The sequence below is a fragment of the Rhagoletis pomonella genome, unplaced genomic scaffold (genome assembly GCF_013731165.1).
Source record: "Rhagoletis pomonella isolate Grant_MI unplaced genomic scaffold, Rhpom_1.0 Rhpom_scaffold_00004, whole genome shotgun sequence".
Taxonomy (NCBI): domain Eukaryota; kingdom Metazoa; phylum Arthropoda; class Insecta; order Diptera; family Tephritidae; genus Rhagoletis; species Rhagoletis pomonella.
Genome location: NW_023458558.1, coordinates 9,658,087 through 9,679,525, shown reverse-complemented (window position 1 = coordinate 9,679,525; position 21,439 = coordinate 9,658,087). Strand labels below are relative to the sequence as shown.

Here is a 21,439-nt window from a genome sequence, read left to right as displayed (position 1 = left end):
GTGTGTCCATCTGACATTGCGGATGTAAAAGCGTGTGTGTGTGTGTGTGTGTGTCGTGCGAATTGCACGTTATAATCAAATGTTTACAAAGCCGCACTGTGCATACATTTGTATAGGGTGATGGTTATGAAGTCATAAAACGTATCCAGTTGAAGGAGTTTTTTTTTTCGATCAAAGTCAAAATATTAAGTTGGGATTTTTATACTGGCTAACCAAAACTTCTACATCAAATTGTGCCCGTTTTATTTGAAAAAATATTAGGTTATTCTTACATTTTTCGTTTCGTATTTGTCATAGAGATAGCATTTAACACTAGGTAAAGTTTGATATATGAAATGCTTTATCTTTTCTTATAACTAAAATAAGATCATATTTACAGTTTCGAGCATATAAATAGGGAAGCAACATTTCGAAAAGTTTAGGCTTTTTTCTTTCGTTTACTTAGTGTTTTAGCTTTTTATGAAAGCATTGCGCCCTATGTAATAAAAAGCATGTAAGTCCGAATTTAAAATTTTCTAAAAAAAATTAAGAAAGTTTGGCAAGCTGTCATCAAAATTTAAAATCTTTGAATTCGAATTTTTTGAACAAATTTTGATTTTTGTTTGCAAAATTAAATAAAATTGAGTCAGACCTAACAAAACGGTGGAGGAGGAGAAGGCAGATATATACCTCAAACGAAGATACTGCAGATATATCTCCGCAAATCTGAAGAATACTGACTGAAAATACTCTGGCAGCAAACAAACAAATGCTTAACAATTTTTCTTTGACCTGCGTGGTGACCCTAGCTTACGACAGATTTTGAGTCCGAACGACTTTGAGAAAACGAAAAATCCCCTTTGCTGGTTCCGGAAGCTAGACTCTCTGCGGAAATCTTGTAAGCCGCCGATCAGCAAAGCGATGGGAAATGCAAATTTATTTGAGTTTTATTTTGATTGCCAACAATTGAAAATGCTATACATATGTATGTATAATGTTAGATATTAGATCAAACCTTTATGACCACAAGAAATTAAAAATACATTAATCGCTTTATTTACATACATATGTATCTCATAAATACAATTTCCTACAAAATAAATGAAAATAACTTGCACCCACTTATTAAATTTACTTTTCGTTTATCTTCAATGCATTGTAGACCTCTGCATGAGTTGATTCTAATTTCAATCCGAACAGAGTTCAGCAGACGTTTTATTTCATGTGCGAAAAACTCACAGTTTTGAGTTTGGTACACTCCCAGTCATTAGATTAGCAGACCTTATTGGTCCTCTATATGTACAGCTTTTCCTTCGCTTGTTTAATATTAATTTATCTTTTTATAAAAATGTAATTCTGAGTTTCAAATTTTATAAAAACTTAAAAAACATCTCAACAAAGGGGTGTGATATCCTAATGACCTGCAGCGCATAAGCTAATATTTTTCGAAAAATTTCGGGTACGCAGTTTTGTAGCCCATTAAATTTTAGTCGAGTAAAGTGAAACTTTCAAGTGGCTAAAAAATACCGTTGATTTTTGTATTTTTTTTTTATTGTTGACGGTGCTGAGCATTTTCTTCCATAAAAAAAATTTATCGAGTATACATACTTTGGACACTGTCCACAAAAAAAAACGGCATTTTGTAGCCACTTGAAAGGTCACTTTATTATGCTGAAATTTTTCTTAAAATATTTTTAATTGCAGTCCATTAGGATGGCACACAGTTTGGTTGACATGTTTTTAAATTTTTAATAAAATTTTAAAATCGGATTGGTACGTAGAATATACACTTTTATAAAAAAACTAATAAATATTGAACAAACAAAAGGAAAACTGTGCATACTGAGAATCTAAAGTGTCTTCTAGCCTAATGACTCGCCAGATTCCGTACAGCGCGAGTGACCTACTCAAGTACCTAACACTATGCGTAACTCTAGTCGAGTCGTTTCTGCTTTATTTTCTAGAATTGCGATAAGAAGGGTATTATTTTCATGCAACTAACGGTTTTAGGACAATCCACCGTCGAAAAGAGAAAAAAATTTTATCACTAATTTTTTATTAATATGGCGCTTTTTCTAAGCTTTTTACATATACCATTTTTACTGTACTACTCAAGCTGTTTTCACATCGTGTGGATATTTTAACTTCGGCCCAATAGAATATCAGCCCAGCTATTCAATAAAATTCAAAGCCAATCACATTCATTTCATTTTAATATGAATGAATAGTTTGCCATTTTGAATGGATTTATGCAGACATTTAATACATTGTAATCAATTGGATTATTTCAAGGAAAATGTGCATATCAATTTATGAATTAAATTTCCTTGAAATTATCTTTTTGTCTTTGTTTTATTTTATTTTAAATTGACATTCTTCGATTGCAATTGCTTTTGCTATTTAATACCAGCATTGCTTTCGTTTATTTAATTCCTAGCAACAGATCTATGCTGTTTCACTTGAGGTAATTACAAAGCATAGCAGGAATTTAAAAGTTTGTAGTCCAAATTGGATTTCCGTTCACAAACACAATCAAATAAATTATTGGGAAGCATGGACCAATTTGCAGCAAAGTGAAGGGTACTTAATATTATACATGCATGCATGTTCATAAGTAGTGTTTATGCACATAAGGCCGGCTCGGTTTATTTGAAAAAAAAAACAATTGTAACAACGACTCCAAGTTTGAAAGCTTACTTTGAGAAGAATTTGTAATCATAGAAATTTTTAACTTTAAATCGTTTGTTCTTTACGATTTTTTTTTATGCCTACACTTTTGTACATACATAGAAATGTATGCATATACCCTCATCATATTAAAAAAAAAAAAATTATACAGACGTACTGATAAAATAAACTACGGGATCCCGTATGTCGCAGTTGCCTGGAAAATTACGAGATGGAATCACCTGAACACTACCTTCTTAGGTGCCCAGCGTTTGCGAGGCTAAGGTTCAAGTACTTTGGCTGTCACATCCTTAATAGCACCGAGGAGTTCTGGGGCGTCGAGCCAAATTCCGAATTCGTATTTACATAATCTGCTCGATCCGTTTTACCGATTAAATATTGGGTGCCGTTCAGAAAGTAGAAACACAAAGAACAATATCCTAATTGTCCAAGTGAGCCCCTGACACACGGTGCAACCACCTAACCTACTAATAAATTTAATGGTGTTTTAGTTCGCCCAAAAAATGTTCCCTTTCCATGGTACAAAAGATGACAGAGAATGTAGCTTTTTTTAAAAAGGATCATAAATCAAAAAAGTTATAAAGAAAACATGATTTTGGTGCCGCTATGCGGAGGTTAAAAAATTTTTTTTACGACCCTTACTAATGTAAAAATACATGTATATTTATATGCACATTTAAATGAATGAATTTGGACGTGCAGCTGAAAATACCTATCTGCGATAAACATGAAAATGCATAATAGTTAAACGAACAAATTCTGTACCAATTTGTAATCCCTAAGCATTGGGCATACACAAGCATAACATTTAATTTGTGTGATTAAATTTGCATAGATACCATATAGGAATATTAACTTGTATGAAATTAAAAATGTGTGTATAGTATGTCTAATGATTTGTATATTTAATTGCTCCGCTGAGAAAACTTGTATGGATCAGGCATATTTGCATTTCGTGACTAGTAAGCGCTAGTGACACAAGTAACTAGTCAGGAAACTACTAAAAGTGAAGTGGGGGAAAGGGGTCGAAAGGCAACAGGTTTGAGGTGGTCGCATGCGAGAAACGACGGCTTGAGTGTTTGCCTGGCGCCCCACTTTTTATATACTCCTTCAGCAGTGGTTGAAAAGAATACACATCAAATGAAGGAGTCCCTTTTAAAAGGCTTGTACGCAGATATAGCCCGGCCATTCCTACCCTCTTCTAAAAGGCTTACTCCAGGAAAATACACCGCGGATGAGCTTAATGGCGTTCAGGTTTATTCAATAAATGTTTCCCTACTTGACCTTCAAATAACCTCGAACCTGGCGTGATGGGGGCTAAGCTGACCTCAGATTCGCATTAAGCGCGTCGAATAATTTGGGCATATAGAGGTTTGGTTCAATATGCAAACCTGTGTAATTGTTTGATTCCAAATTAATATTCGAATCCTAGGAGTTAGATCCTTTCAAATACTCTATACACCGCACGATACATAGATATGTAATTCCATTTGTATTAGAAAGGATCCAGTTTGTTGTCATTACCTTTCACTGCATCGATATTTGGCAAATATACCATATACAAAAACAAACTACATACATAGATATAAATATATGTACATATATGTTGGTACTTACGTGCAGCACACACAGGTATACATCCTCATTACTGCTCTTCCTCAGGAAATTACCTGCTGCAATTACTGTATTCGACAGCAAATGACATTGTGGCACAAATTTCGATGTCCATTCAATGAGGCAATAATTAAGAGTCCAAACCAATTTTGTGTGTGTGTCGCTGCACTGCATAGCGCTGCAAGAGAGAAAAGTGAAATGTATTAGGAAAAAAATATTATTTCGGTATATTTTCGTTGAAATGAGTATCTACTAACTATTTAGTTCGGAATATTCAAATTTTAATTGAACAAGTTCAGTAAGTGAATAAGTATATATGTATGTATGTATATATATTCCATACAGTGGGTCAATTTTCAAGGGATTTACGTAAAGTATTTACACAAGTGAAAGTTAACAACTAAATATAGGGTGGCAAACATATACATAGATATTTGTATAGATATGTACACATATCGCACATTTGCTGCAAGAGACATAATCAAAAAAAAAAAAAAAAATGAGTTAGGTATGCAGAAATGACCGCTAAATGTTCTTCTTTATTTTGTCAAAAATTTCACATAGCTGTGTCGATTACCAGGAGTTCACTGGAACAAAATATATATTGATTTTTACTATTAGAATATATCGATGGCTGAGTGGAAGATCGACCTATCTCGGCTGCCAGTTCGAAAACGCTCTATCTCAAAAAACTTTTCAAGAACGCCCTATGATCACATATAAGTATATCGGTAACCGTTCTACCAATTTGTACCAAACTCGGTATGGTTATTGTACTTGCCACGTGTAAGCAAAACGTTGAAAATTATCGAAATCGGACTAAAATAACGGCCGATTCTCATATAACGGTAAATTTAAGAAATGCTTGAAACTTCAATATTTCGAAATTGAAGGACGCTAATTTACTCAAAATTGATGCACCCCGGCTTACCATCTAGCGGAAGGTTTCGGAAGGGTGGAAAAACATATATTTAATACTTGCGCCGGGTATTTAATGTTCGGCTCCGCCCGAACTTAGACTTTCTTACTTGTTATACTAGAATTTAATAGGCTACAAAATGGCATAGCCAAAAAAATTCCAAAAAAGCGGTTATAAAAAATTTAAATTTCGAAATGAATATTTATGAAGCTTCGCGAGTTTTGCAAAAAGTTTAGAAGTTATATTTTCATTTTTTTTTTTTGTAGAATGAACCATATTTTTATAAAAAAGTTGAGAAAACAAATTTCAACTAAATTTTTTGTTTTACAAAGGAAGTACAGCGAATTTAAATAAAGAAAACAATTAGGGAGCTGATAAGGTGTTTTATACTGTCGCATTATTGTCTGTCGTAAACTTTGAACGGCTAAAACTATATTTAAGGGCGTTGTGTTATGAAATTTCACACCGTTAAAAAAATAGTTGGTTTTGGTTTCAAGTCTTCCAAGCATTCATTTAGCCGTTAAAAACTTTACGACATATGACACTAACGACAACTTGTCTCCTACCCAAATGATTTATGTAACATATATAATGTTTATGGCACACGTTGGTACTTCGAATTATTGATGGATTCATAAATAGCTGGTAAAATAGTTTTTTCCTCGGTTGAAAAATTGTGTTTTTGCAGATAGAGAGTCTTGAATATAAGCGGTCGATATGTATGAATAGTAAATAGCTATTCGAAGCTTACACTTGCAAATTTTGTTTTCGATTTGTAATAGCTTGCGAATGAGTATTCTTGCCAAATACAATATTTACTTTAAAGCTTAGATTTTTACACTTTGTACAAGGAAAAGTTATAGAATTAAAAAAAAGAAAATGTTTAAGACTTTGGCTATGTGGCCATCATCGATATTGCGGTTATTTGCGAAAGCCCTTGAAAAACTTAAGTAAACCACTGCAGAAAGTTTCCAAGTGGCACATAGACAACTAAATATGTATATAGAGATACATACATACATAAATCATGCATGCACATGTGCATGTACCTATATATAAACAAAGTCTGAAACAAACTTCGGATTTATAGTATTTTTCAATATAATTGCTTTCTTTTTACACATTTTATTTTCGGTTTTATCTCAAACTTATGCATTTGCTTTTTGAATTGTTTTTGCTTGTGAGCAACGAATGACAATTGCGAAATCTGTAATGGATGCTGCAAAAACCGCAGAGCATTTGAGTGGCACAGTTAGTATGAGACATTCATAAAAAGCCCGTCAGACACACACACACAGGCCAGACTAGTCACTTGGTAGTTGTTTGGTAAAACTTTGTGATTGGGCAAACAATACTTAAACCACAACAAAACAATAATAATGGTAGACGTGCTTGATTGGACAGGTATATATATATCTATTAGTCACATAAATATATACGGTATATAAATATATAAATTTTTATATTAATAGTAGTTGACGTATAACTAATTGCATAGATGCATCCCTTTATTAAATACAAAAGGATATTGGAGTAGAAAATTGCACATTGACTTTTCTCTTATTTAGTTTAATTTACCTCAGGTCGGCCTCTCTCTAGTTATTACCAAAAATATAGACCTATACGCTCGTGGCATTTCTCATCGCACCAGTTGTTCTTTCCAGCTGGCCGAAATCGTATTACTTTAATGATAAAGAAAACCTCTTACCCGGGGATGATATAACCCGCTATCAGGCACCCGGATAACCTTAAGCGCCTACCCAGGTACCCGTATAAAGATAGCCACATATTCGGGTACTCAGATAAAGATAATCTACTACCTGGGTACCCGGGCAAATATACCCCTCAATTCAAGTACCTGAATAATAATAACTATCTATCCGGGATCTGGATAAATATAACCTCCTATCCGGCTACTCGATTAAAAATAACCCTAAATCCGGGTATCCAGATAAATATAACCTACTACCTGGGTACCCGGAGAAATATAACCCGGATAAAGATAGCCTTTTGCCCGGGTACCCGAATAAAGATACCACTATCCGGGTACCCATTATCGGGGTACCAAAATAATTCTATTTATTCTTATTAAATTAAATATAAATATCAGTGGGCAACCAAGATAAACCGCGCATTTGTATATCTCTCCGATAGATCGTTTTTCGGCTAACAGTTATATTCGAGCCCTGATATTAGGTGTTTGAGCTATGAAATCTTACTCAAGAAAAAGGAATAAATGTCTCAAAGCATTAAGTTAGTTTACCCTTATATATACCCAAAAATTAGTTGGAAAGTTGCGTGGGTTTCGAAAAATGTATATATGTTGTTATTTTTCCTTTTTTCAACAATGCGGATATATCAAAGTGTTAAGGGATCAAATGTCCTGTTGGGAATACAAAAAACTATGCGGGGTATTGAACTTTATAGAGTTTATTCAACTTAAATGATATCGCAGTTAAGTGATTCGGATCGATTAGATTGTCATAGAAACCACTGAAGCAACAAAAGAATAATAGACAAATTATTCAACAGAAATTTTCTTCAAAAGCATTTTAATGAGCTAATCTCTCCATTATACGACCCACTATGTAATACACACAAACAAACTCAAAGACAGCTTCTGCATAAACGCTCAGCAGTTAAGCATCGTTCCAAGTTCAGGTTAACTTCATTGGCCTTAATCTGATTTTCTTCGTACGTTTGTTGGCTTAGCCGAAGCTAAACAACTGTAAAAGCATTTACAGATAACGGTTAGACCTCACACACACACACCCACGAACACACTAGCATGCCTTCATGGATAAGAATTCCCATAGCAATTGACTGAGTGCGCTGACTACTCACCTCACATCGATAATCCCATGACGATTGATGTAGCCCACAATCAGTTCGCGCAGCAGAGCCAACTCTTCACTCAACTTGCCAATGGTGGTATTGGTCTTCGAACAGCATTCGAGCAGACAGAGCAGTCCGGCCAGCGTTGCATTTCGTATGAAGATGTGCGAACTCTTCAAATAATTGCCAATGAGCTGGCACAATTGTTGCAATTCGCCAAGTGTGGGTATCAGCATGGCTTGCGTCTTGCACAGTAAGTAGATTAAGTGCTGCAAAGTAAAGAAAAAAAATTAAAGAGTGAAAAAAAAAGAAAAATGTAGACGAATAAGACACAAAAACGACTTTAAGTAAAAGTAAAAAAAAAAAACAAAAAAAAAATGTATGTCTGTAATGTGTAAACGGGTGGGTTAAATGAGGACAAAGGTAATGCAGAAATCACACAGCACCGCATACAGACTCAGCAAATCGTATGTATGTATGTAAATATTTGTAAGCCAAGCTATATGCAATCACCACAAAGTGTTACGATATTACTTGGGAAAACAAGGTGGCACTTGGTAGACGACGAAATCGACCAGCACTTGAAACAGATGGACAGACAGACATGTAAGCTGTTAAGCAGACAGACAGACAGACAGACAGACCTACACATGTATGTATGTATTCACAAGAAACACACAAACAAAAAGTCACGTCACTTGGCAGCTAATGCAAACTTGCTTATAGCGAATTCTAAGACAGAACTGCCGATAAGTTACTTGAGCAGCAAAAAGAGTGTAAACGACCACTCACCGGTCAGTACGAGAGAATCAACGTAACAAATTCGTTTAGGTTCAATTGCCACCAGCTGCACCCACACACGCACACCCAGCGGTAAACAAGCAGACAAACAACGATATGTGATGTGGCACATGCAATTGGACACGTCTTGCTGCATTGAAAGTGCTAAGTACCGAGTTGGTAAGTTACAAGTTGCAACATGGCTGGAATTATAGCCAAACATGCGAATAGAAGAAATGGCAAAAAATACCAAAAACTATCAACGAATGAAAGCAAAAAAAAAAAAACAATTGCACAAATTGTGTGCAAGAACAACAACAACGATAATCAATGATGGCAACACTGCCCTTAAATGAGCAACTTTAATCAGCAATCTTGAAATGAGATGTGCCACAAGTATGATGATATGGTTTTCTGTTTTGCTTTTTGTTTTTTTGTTTTTTATACATTTCTTAATACATACCTGATGTGAAATTGTGTCATCCATTGGTATTGTCTCTTGCAGTTTTAAAGCTTTCTCCTTAATCCATTTGATTTGATCACGACTTTCGCATATTTCAGTGAATTTCACCAGATTTGGTAAAACCAAAATGTGATTGTGCTGTAATAGATATAAAAAAAAACAGAAAACACATGTAACAATGGAATTACAAAGATAGTTGAGTTGAGTTGCTTTAACAAGCTTGTGGTAGCTTTAAGAGAGGTGGTTATAGATAGCTTCGAAATTATTCGAAATTAATTGTTTTCAAGGCCTAAAGATTTAAGGACAATTACAGCCCTCCTTGAAATGGCGCATCGGGCGCCAAAAAAAAACTGTCACCTCAAGCCTAGTCACCGCCAACGATCTACCATGGGTCTGAAAGCAGTCGCATAGTTAGACTGATTAGAAAATACTTCGACTGATTAGAAAATAAGTCTCATTCATATTTCGGTGAGAAGTTCTTTTTTGGGATCAGCCTCAGCGAGCCCTATTTTATGCTGGTAGTAACTGTTCTGTCCTAGTCCACAACTTGTGAAATCAGGATTCTGTCTCATCTAAGCTCTGGGTTGGTTTCCCAAGTCCTGACTCGTACTTCCGGATCCGTGCCAAGATACGATTGTTCCACACGAGCCCGCGGGTGCCCAAAATAGCCCAGAACACGTCCCTCACGCTATATTAAAACGTGTAGTAGAGAGGGAATACGTTGCAAATTAATAAACTTTAACTGTTTTCCACATTTGTCAAATCGCAAAATCAAAAACAAGTGAAACAGTTGATTTGTTAATTCCGGTCACGAAATGTGGTTTTTTGGTACATTTTGACACATTTTTGACACTTACGAGAGAGTAAGTTATTTTTAAGCCCTAATTACCGAAACGGCTCAAAAGGCGTATGGAACAAAGCTGATACTTTAATCTTAACCAGAGAAAGAATCAGATGTCAGAGCTGTAACAAAAAAGGATTTCTTAAGCATCTTTTCTTTGAGTTAACACCAATTGGTATTACTTTTTAAATAAATTTAATTTGAATATTTAACAGGTGGAAAACCTCTCTAAAAATATTTTTGACATCCATATTGTAATAATTTATTTAACTGATGAGGAAAATAGTAATTGAATTTTTAACATTTCCATTCTTCAGTAGCCAGACCATTCGTAAGGCCTTTCGTTATTTGGGCGTAAACATAGATAAATTTTTAGCAAAATTGCTATTTTTTGTTATGGTTTATACGCCACATGTTGGTGATTCCTCTCTAAAAATCTTCTTAGGAAACGGTTATTATGCATGCGTATTCTGACGACTTCGACGCAACAAAAAACGATGTGTTTGTTTGTTTGTTTCGTATTTTTTTGTTCCGAAAAAATCGCCAGTACAAAATATCGGCGGAATACGCATGCATAGTAACCCTAGCATTAGGCAAACATTTATCTCTACATACAGTTACTCAAAATAACTCCTGACCCGGGCTCATTTTTTTTAATATTCGTAATGTTTTTCGAGCTAAATTTTCTTTGTTACTTTTCTATAAAAATACTGTCCAAGCTTTAACCAAAGCAATATAAATCATAGCTTCGAATTTAGGAAAATTCAACAAATTTTCATCTAAACTTCAACTTTTTAATCTGAATCTTTCATTTTCCGGTATGCAGATTTATAGCCAATACAATTTTAATCTAATGAAGTGAAAGTCTCAAACGGCTAAAAAATCCAGTTAGGTTTTAAGAACTAAACTAAAGCCAGGTTTTTAAATTGTATGGGCTATAAAACTGATTGCCCAAAAACGTTCTAAAGATTCAGATTAAAAAATTGAAATTTTAAAGAAAATTTGTTGAATTTTGTATCACGTTTGCAACTGTGATTTCATTGCTTTGTTTAACGCTTGGAAGGTATTTTTATAGAAAAAATAACAAAAAAATAATTAGGTCGAAAACATTACGAATATTTAAAAATAAAAAAATTAGCACGTGGTCATTTCTTTGAGTCACTGTATTATAAACAAGTAATTTTTAAGCAAAAAACCAAACCGACTTCAACTCTCATATAAAAATTTAAGCTTATTGTTAATTTCTTCATGATCCAATGATCGGATTTTAACCAAATTAGTATGGCACCACCTGTGGGGTAATTATAGAAATCGGTTAACGTGGTGCAAAGTTATGCGGTAACATACATAAAAAAAAATTTTTAATATAAAAAAACATTCCGACGAATAGATAACCTTCTCCTTTGTGTGAAGTCGGTTAAAAAGGTATTGATTAATGGTAATTCCGTTTCTTCCAAAAAATGTTGCCCTTACACGGTGCAAAATATGTTTAATGTTACACTTAACCCCCTATGGTTTAATCTAATATCGGTCTTTGAGCTAATGAGGAATTGAGGAATTGGTAAAGATTTGTTTACGCTTTTAACTTCATTAGTTCAAAAAACACATATGAAAGTTAGGTGCATTAAAGTTTACGAATTTTTATAAACGCCACTGCGGTCGGCTCTTTGTTTCGCTCCCTCAAAAATATATGTATGTAGCATGGATGTTAAAATGTGGCGTATACGAATTCCCACAAAAAAACGTAGCAGAGCGTTATCCATGCGTACGTGAGCGAGCGCATGCAGCTTACATTTGAGATTTGAACAGGATAAGGAGTGCCGGCAGTAGTTGAAGCGAAGCAAGGCCAAAATCTGACAGCAACCATTTAGCGGCGATGCTCTCGCATGTATGCCACTCAATTTATTTGACAGCAGCAAGACCTTTGTCACTTAAAACTAGAACTTTGCCACCCAAATGCCACAACTACGCTTAGCATCAAGGACAACACTAACTAAAGCTATCACGAACCATTTGGAGCACTCATATATGTATATTTATATATGTATACATGCACGTACATGTATGTATGCATAGAAAAATCGTTTAGGCTTCACAAAATTTCGTGCTGCTCGACTGCTACTCGCTTGTTTTAAGCTCGCGAATTTCGCATGCCACAGCAAGTGAATTTATGTCAAAAACTATTTGTCGTCATAGGCTGCGTGCGCTGGGAGTACGAGTAGTTAGTTGCCCAGCATTCCAGCAGTTACGCTGTGCGCCACGTTTGGCAATTGCGTGCGGCATGCAAAGTGCATTCACTATGTATGTATGTATGTATGTATGTACGACGCGCATGCACCAAGCCCCAGTCTGCACGGCGGCAGTGCAATTCCAATTCCATGCCATGCCATTTGGCAATAGTCGGGACTGACTAAAGTGCCTGCAGTCATTGGAGCGGCGCTTAAGCAACCCAACCAATTAACTAACACCATCAATAAGCCAGTCGAATGTCCTTAAAAGCGCCGTTGGTGTACGCTTAATGAATTTTAATTCGAGTTTTGTCATATCGCGCTGCCATCTGCTGCATGCACATCGCCATAAATTCCAGCAGCAATGGCAGCGGTACGCGACCGCGCCGTACTACTAATACTTATTTGCTGTTGGCGAAAATTTTGATTGATTTTGCATGTTGCACGAATTGCCGCAAGTTGGAAGTTACAAGTTACACCAAGCAATTTGCAACTTTTCGCGTAGATACTCTGTATGCCAAGCACACACAACGCGCTAATATATGTACATATTTCAGAATCACTATCTTCCGCGTCGATTTCATATTTTATTCACTCACCTCAATTATCTGCATTAGCACATCGAAAATCAACTGCGTACTACTCTTGAAGTCCACACCCGACTGCGTTGTAAAGTAGCGATAATTTTTTGTTGCGATATCCTCGCTGGAACGTGCTGCACCGCCCGCAGAATCCTTTGCTTTGCGCTCCGCCGCGCTGCTAACATCACTGCCTGGCATTTCTGCATCGCTGGCATTGTTGTTGGTTGTGTTATTTGCGTACGCCTCCATTTGTTGCCACACGAAATTCAAATCATATTGATTAACACTAAATTGGCCAGTGCCAATGACAGAGTCACGCACTCGAGCAGCGGCGTTGGAGTTGGAGTTGGCGCCGTAGTTGGTGCGCAGTTGACGCTCCAAATTTGGATGATAGAAGACGTTCGCCTCGGAGACGAGTAGCTGCACTTTGTGCAACTTTTTAAGGCTGAAAAGAGAGAAAAGGAAATTTTATTTTGAGCCAAATGATTAAAAGGACCTGTGTACACCAAATTTTTAAAGATAGTTTGTTTTAGGAGTATACCATTTTAAATCAGGGACCGAACATAACAGTTATTGATGAAAACCGTCATTGAAAAATTCACTATGAAGGAAATGTTCTTCAAATAAGTGATACATAGCAGTCGACTTCTAGAAAATCAATTTTTATTTGTAATTTTTAGGGAAAATTTTGAAAAAATAACAATTATTTTTGATTTTTTTTTCATAAACACAAAATGACAATTATTTTTGATGTTTGTCTAAATAATCTGCAAATAAGAGTTATTTGTGATTTTTATATTATATGTCTTCGATAAAAATTATTGAAGGCTTTCATTTATAAAAGTCATCGATATAAATCAGTCACCGACTTTTATGTTTTAAGTCATACGTATAAAAGTCATTATCATTTTTCGCAATTAAAAAGGTATTGGAGAACAAAAGTTTACTACGATTTATACAAATGACTTTTAAAAGTATGATTTAAAAAATAAAAGTCACTGACAGATTTATATTGATGACTTTTAAAAGTAGATTGATTTTATTTGATTTAAGATTGATTTTTATTTATGAATTTTATAAATAAAAATCTTCAATAACTGTTATCTAATATATATAATTTTAAAATCAAAATTAACTCTTATTTGTAGATTATTAGATAAAAATCAAGAATAATTGTTGTTTTGGATTTATAAAATAAAAATGAGAGATAACTGTTATTTAAGGAGTAATTAAATAAAAGTCAAAAAACATTACCAATGGGCTTTTTCCCAGAAAATATTGAAAAGTCTTCAGTTTCAATATTTCTAGCAAAAAAATTGTTTTTTTTTTTTTACTTTTTATTCTTAATTAATCATTTGCTATTTTTAAGGAGAAGATAAAAGTGATTTTTGTTGTTGTTATGGATTTTTTTTTCGGTATTTTCAGAAATATTAGAGCAGTTTCGAAAAAAGCGGACAATTTTGTAGAGATACCTTTTATTTACAGCGCCTGGCACAGATTACTGAACGTATTTGTACTTAGACCGATTATCGATAACGTCAAAGAAATAAGTATGGATTTATCGACATCACCTTTGAGGTTATGAGGATTATTCTTTCTCTTTTGGAAGCTGCCTTTAGGTTTTGTAAAAACGTGGGTTTTCTAGGAGCATAATAATGGCTGGTCATTAGCTACTCTCCTCATTCGTTCCACATTTCCTGCATATCTTAACAAAATTTAGATCTAACTCAAAGGCATTTGATGTCACCAAACCTCGATGCCAATGTGTCCAGGTGTACCTCCAAGCCAGCGTATATATGTAAATATAAGTCGGCCACTCCTGCCCTGTATGCTACTAAACTTCTTGAGGGACTCAGTATTCGAAATGGCTTCCAGCAGGAGGAAAAGTAGATTTGGCTACTAAACGATTGCAGAGCGCATTCAATGCATTGGCGTTATGAGCTTTATCACAAAAATGGGTAAAACAAAAGTCTAGATTATCTACAAAAACTGTTATACAATTTTTCTTTCTAAGAATTGCCATTTCTGGGATATAGCGATTCAAAAAAATCGTGTTCTTCATACTATGCACAATTTCAACTGTACTTATGGGAAGTGTTTCGGAGTGTTTTCCCCGGTAGGTTTACTCCACGACTTATTGTAGTCCTGTATAACTGAACCATATTGAATATTGAAATGAAAATAGTACCATTGGAATTGATGATAGCGGTGTGAACTGAAAGTAATTAGAGAAAACTAAATATCTAATATTTGATATTTACACTCGTTTACAGGAAATCCAAGCTGTATCCCCACACCATCACTGATTATGTAAAATTTTCCGCCGAAAAGGATGTCAAAATTTCACAAAGTATAGTAGTTTTTGAGATATAGACAAATATCGGTGTTTAGAGATGTGAAAAAGTGCACTCACTTAATCGGATATTTTTTTTTATATAGCTGGTGAATCTTAAATTTCTCTCTACAATAGTGAAGCTTTTTAAATTTACTATGTTCTACGTAAACGATATTTTCCAACCGGATTAGTAGTTTAGGAGCAAATCATTAATTCATCGATAATTTTGCATGCATAAAAAATTAAAAAAGAAAAACCTTACTTTCGGTAATACCATCAATTTGAAAGAGCCCGTTAACTTCTGGATACTTACACGTCAATGCATGAGCTTTCACGAATACAACAAGGTCCTGCTCATTTAAATTTAATAATATTTAAATGTAATTAGTATGTGTTTTGGTGCTTTTTCTTACTTTAATCTGCCAATGCTTTTTTTCTAATATAAAAAATATAATCGGTATTAGGCAAAAACAGTATTGAAATCAACATGGACGAGTAGCGCGGCCTATTGCAGGCAGCCTTGACTAACAGCTGAAATTGAATAGTTTGTAAGTTGACAAGAGTAAAAGTACGAAATACCTACATATGTAGATACATATATACGTACACGTAAATACATACACATTAAAACTCCAAATGTGTAACGGCCCACCAGCTAAAGGCTTTGTGAATTTTGTTTGTTCACGATGGAATAAAAAACCGACTGAGTACATTTCGAATACAACTTGATTTGCGAAATTTCAATTTTCGTCGATTTTATAACGCAATGGAAACAAAAAATTTTTCAATAAACCGTCAAATTATAAACAAAAACAGTAGATATGAAATGGCAACAGTAATTTTACACATTAACTACCGACTAAGCTGGATTATACTTAAATATGCACACATATGCGTCTGCATGTACTCGTATTTATGCAATAAATTTGTATATCTTCAGAAGTTCGTAAGTAAGGCTCGTTTCATGTTTAATAATAAGGACATTGTTGAAATTTCTTTATTTATTTTTATTGCATATTGATAAGCAACAAATGAGGACAACAAAAACAGAGCCAAACTATAGATACAGATATACAAATATGTGCATACATACATATGGATATGTGTAATGAAACATAAATAAAATTGATAACCAAGCTAGAGCTACATATGGCTTGAGAACAAAAGCAAATGCATATACATATGTACATACATATTTATGTAACTACATGAGAAAAACACAAAAGCAATAGTATGTAAGTACCCTGCAGTGAAAAGACAAACCAGTCAGTAAAAAAGTCAATTCATTAACTAGTATGAGCTAAAGCGATGGCCTACCAGTTCGACAATCTCGAACAATTTACAAAAGCGTTCAGCGACATCTGCAACTGGCAAAATTAAAAATAAAATGCAATTAATTGCTTTTCTTACAAATTGTCAGCTGTGGCGTCGCGTGAAGACTATCGACTCTGGTTCTGGGATCGCAGGTTCGAATCTGCTTGGAGGCGTAAAGATTTTTAATCTAAGTAAATGCATATAATTATTTCAATTTAAATATAAATTACAATTTCAATTTAAATATAATTACAAGTTATCTAGTTTGGTGTTAGAAACGACGAAGTTATGTAAATAAATACTTGTACCATAAAAATTAAATGAAAGGTAAAAGCAATAGTTTTATTAAAAAAAAAAAACAAATAAATTAAAAAATTACAATAAAAAAAAATACAAATTTAAAAAACTACACTGAAACATAAATAAAAAATTTTCTGCAGCATATTTCAAAACAGTGATATTAACCGGAAATGTCCAACGAACGCAAAACTGATTAGTATATTCAATAATGTCTGCTGCACAAGCAAGCCGTTAAATCCGTTGGTGTTACTTCTTACATATGGAAATTTAGCATTAGAACAATAAGTACTACGATCTTTCAGTTTTATTATAATCGTAACAGCCCTTTAAATTTTTCGCGTAAAACATGTCTTGTCCGATCACACAGAAATACTATAATGTTAAAAATTCCAGTCCCTGACATTGAAAAAGGATAGACCGCTAACAGGTTAGCTTTCCCTGCAGGGTAAAGGCATATGAATGTCAAACACGCATCTAAAGCCGCTACGTCCAGCCATCGCCTCTCCACATCGTTAAGCACACACTTGTATTTTATAAGCCGGCTTTTAGGCGCACGCACGAAATATCTAATGGAAATCTTAAGCATGGCAGTTCTAACAATGGGAAAACAATGCAATGACAAATCGTTGATAAAGTAGCCAATGTAAGCGAAATAATTTATCTGGAAGGATGAACAACGGGAATGCAAGGTCATAGGCAAACGAACCGAAGTGCTGCTATATACACATACATATGTTTGTACATTAGGGCGGGTCAATTTGTATAGATCGATTATTTTCGACATAGTTCCTAGCAGATTCGGATTATTCATGAAATTCTAAGGAAAAAATTCATCCTGACCATAGCTCTACTTTCAATTTCCAGCCTGCGCAATTTCAAAAGAAGATATCTTCAAATGATTGCATCTTGCGGTTGTTTAAATAAGAAACAGATATCAAAAATTAATTATTGGTATCAAAAAACCCACAAAATACAAATTTGTATTGAAAAAAATAAATAAAATAAGCAACACTTTAGTAAATATTAATTTGCATATTAACTTAGCATCAGTCAAAGATATCTTCTTTCAAAATTCGGCAGACTCGAAATTAATTTTAGAGCTGTGATCTAACGGACTTGTTTCTTAGAATTTTATGTAGAATCCGAATCTGCTAGGAACGATGTCGAAAAAAAAAATTGGCCCGCCCTAATGTACATACATTACATACATACACTGCGGAAGTGCTGAGACGAGTGATATGAGTAGACGCAAAAGAGTAAACGTGAATTTATTATCCTTTATATTGCGACGTCTCTCGCAAAAATGTATTTCTAATAAAATGTTACATCTTATCCTATCTTCTTTAAATGCTTGAATAAGAAATGACTTCTTATTACTTTGGCTCTTAACATTCGCATACATTTTATGAACATGAAATGGTATTATAACTTTGGTCCGACATTTGTAAATAGCAGAAAACAGTAAAACAAATAAAAAATTAAGAAAACATGATTTTTTATTGATTGACATACATATGTATGATTTCCTCATTTTTTGAAACCAAATACTCCTGGTCCTTGACGACCGATAGAACTGAATACAGGCGTCACTTTTTAATTTGTGGATTTATTAAAAGAGTTTGAATGCAGTTTTTTCTAATTTTTTGAACTAAAGAAGAAACAAATGCCATTTTTATAAATAAAAAAAATTATATATATATATATACAGTATTATAAGTACATACATATATCAATTGCAAATGAAAATATGAAAGTCCTGAATCTCCTAATTTGTGTACTGAAAAGTTAAAAGGAGCAGCAATCTTGTAAACAGCCTTTCGTTTTTTCTCTCTACTGAACAAAAATTGTCTCAAAAATCGCAGCATGGAATTGACGAACCAAACTGAAGGCTCTGCATTTTACACGTTCCTTATAGTGGCCGCTGCGGTGTAGTGGTTAGCAGTGCGCGCTTCCACTCCGCAGTGCTTGGGTTCAAGCCGTGGTCAACATCGCAAAAAAATATAGAAAAAAAAAAAAATGTTTTTTCTTAACAGCGGTCGCCCCTCGGCAGGCAATGGCAAACCTCCGACTGTATTTTTGCCATGAAAAACAGCTTCTCATAAAAATACAATCGCCGTTCGGGGTCGGCGTAAAACTGTTGGTTCTTCCCTTTGTGTGACAACATCAAGGCGCACGCCACAAATCGGCGGAGAAGCTTGGCCAAACACGAACATATCGAGGGCTGATATGCAATACCCACTATCTGGAATTTTCACAAAAACTACATTGTGACGTTAAAACCCACCTGGGGCTCACCTGTCATCACTGATTTTAATTCTGACTTTGCAATTTAATAGTTAATTCTTCTGTCAAGTGATATAGAAGGTCAGCATTGGTAACACCGATGACAGTTAAATTTTACATGAATTTTTATATCAGAATCCAATCTATTATTATTATTATTATTAGTCTAAACACGGCCAAATACGGGCAAGATTTTAAAATGTGTTTCAAATTTCATTCTTAATAAAAAATTAATTAGAAGTTGTGTCCAAAGTGAGTATTTTTCTCAAATGCCCGAAATCACTATATCTAATTTTATATATTTTGTCCATTTTAAATATTTTCCTTCATATACTCATCAGCACCGGAACCATACACCACTTTGAAATCCGGCGCCTAAGTTTGTTTGTGCACACGCAAGATCGTACTTAATCGTGACCGTGTACTTTCCGGCAGCGCTAAATTGCTTTATGCTTTATGTTGCTACGCAAGCAGCAAATGTAAGACCGCTTTCAGACACGTCAAGTCTTGCTTTCAAGTCTGCTCGGTTCGTAGGAGGTAAGAAGAGAGGGGAAAAGTCATCTCCTTCGCCTACGAACGAGCAGACTTGAAATCAAGATTTGGCGTGTCTGAAAGGGGTCTAATAGCAGGGAACTAAATACGTACATAAGGCACGGTGACCATATTAACCAACGTAAAATAAAGGACTTTTTTTCAAAATGATAAAAGTACCTTACCTATCATAATTTAAATCAAACATTTACTAGTACATTGTATTATCTAATTGGACAAGTTTCCCTTATTTAAAGGTATTGTAAACGGGGATTTAACCGATTCCGAAAAATTAAACCCAATTCATTTCCAGGATTACGCTTACCCTTAGTGCCAAAATGCGTTTCTCATAATTCATACAACACGGCGAAGCCAGCACACAGTGGTTTAAAATTGGAATTTAATGTTCGTAATTCAGTAGAGCCTTTATTTTTGAACCAGTTCAATTATTTTTTTTTATGGAAGCTTATAAAACTAGTAAAAGACCAGTTGAGCGCAAATTTTGAAAGTGCAGAAAAAGTAGCAATTTTGAAGAATAACGACTCTCCTGTTCCAGTTAAAAAATGTTACATAATAAAACCTAATTGAAAACAATTCATCCAAAATGAAGAATAATTTCACAAGAAAATTTTGAAATGTTATAAAAAAATTCACCAAAATTAAAAAAAAAAATGTTTTTAGAAAAATTTGTAGTATGATAAATGCAAGTTGCAACGGGTTAAGAGTTGCGTTGATTTTTAATAATTTTTGTTTCGCTAACACTTCGAGCACATCTGCATGCGAAATGGGAAATAAATGCGTTTTTTTTTATTATTAAAAATCAACGGGAACTCTTAGACACTTGCACCTTGCTATTTATTATAATAAAATTTAATGATCTATTAAACTGCATATCCAAATTTTTACTAAAAACCGAAAAAAAATTCATTTTGCTGAAAATTTTTTATAACATTTTAAATTTTTGTGTGTGACTTTTTTTCGTTTTGGGAGAACCAAACAATTGGTTTCAACTGGTTTTTATTATGTAACATTTATTAATTGGAAAGTAGAATAAATTTTTTTCAAAATTGCTACTTTTTTTGCATTTTGCACTAAAAATTTTTAAATAAAAATTCACAAATCAGGCTCACCTAAACACGCAAACTTTATAAGCTTTCATTAAAACAAAAAAAAAAAAAAACAAATGAGTGAAAAAGTAAAGCTCCAGTAAATTATGAACACTAAATGCCAGTTTTGAAACTCAGCGTGCAACAAGTACTGTGCCCAACTTTACCTTTTCTTTTAAGAATTTTACTTAAAGAATGTATATTAATTTTTTATCGGTATTAGCAGTGATTCGTGATTTATAGATTGTACAAAGATTACCGATGAAATAGCAACCCTTAAGAGAGATGCGAAACTAACTGCCGAAGGTTTTCATTCTATTTTATAAGGGGCATTTTTATTATTTTATATTCTCTATTCAAAACTGTACCTCTGAAAAATTTAATGCTGATTTAAAGGACAGATTAAGAAATAAAGCACAAAATGCGTCCTTTATTTTGAAAAAAAAATTATAAAGAAGAGAGGGTTAAAATAAAGGACGGATGGTCACCGTAACATAAGGACATATTTATATACATACACATTTTAAATATAATGCGCCTAGCAACTTATACTACATAAGGGATGTAGCCAAAGTATAAGCCAAACCAGTCAGTAAAAATTTAGCGAACTCAAGTTTGGTTTATTGACTGGTATGAGCTTGT

At 34.1% G+C, this 21,439-nt stretch overlaps 1 protein-coding gene and 1 long non-coding RNA gene across 3 annotated transcripts in view; one reads left to right on the top strand and one right to left on the bottom strand.

Moving 5' to 3' along the window:
• LOC118736962 overlaps window positions 1-21,439 on the bottom strand; it is a gene marked incomplete at its 3' end in the record, with an annotated part of 246,938 nt that overhangs the window by 28,493 nt on the left and 197,006 nt on the right. For both annotated transcript variants that reach the window (XM_036467144.1, XM_036467145.1), the window contains 4 exon segments: window positions 4,285-4,459; window positions 8,045-8,304; window positions 9,279-9,416; window positions 12,947-13,373. In XM_036467144.1, coding sequence (XP_036323037.1) covers window positions 4,285-4,459; window positions 8,045-8,304; window positions 9,279-9,416; window positions 12,947-13,373 — 1,000 coding nt within the window.
• LOC118736963 overlaps window positions 1-21,439 on the top strand; it is a 72,009-nt gene that overhangs the window by 1,892 nt on the left and 48,678 nt on the right. The window lies entirely within an intron of this gene.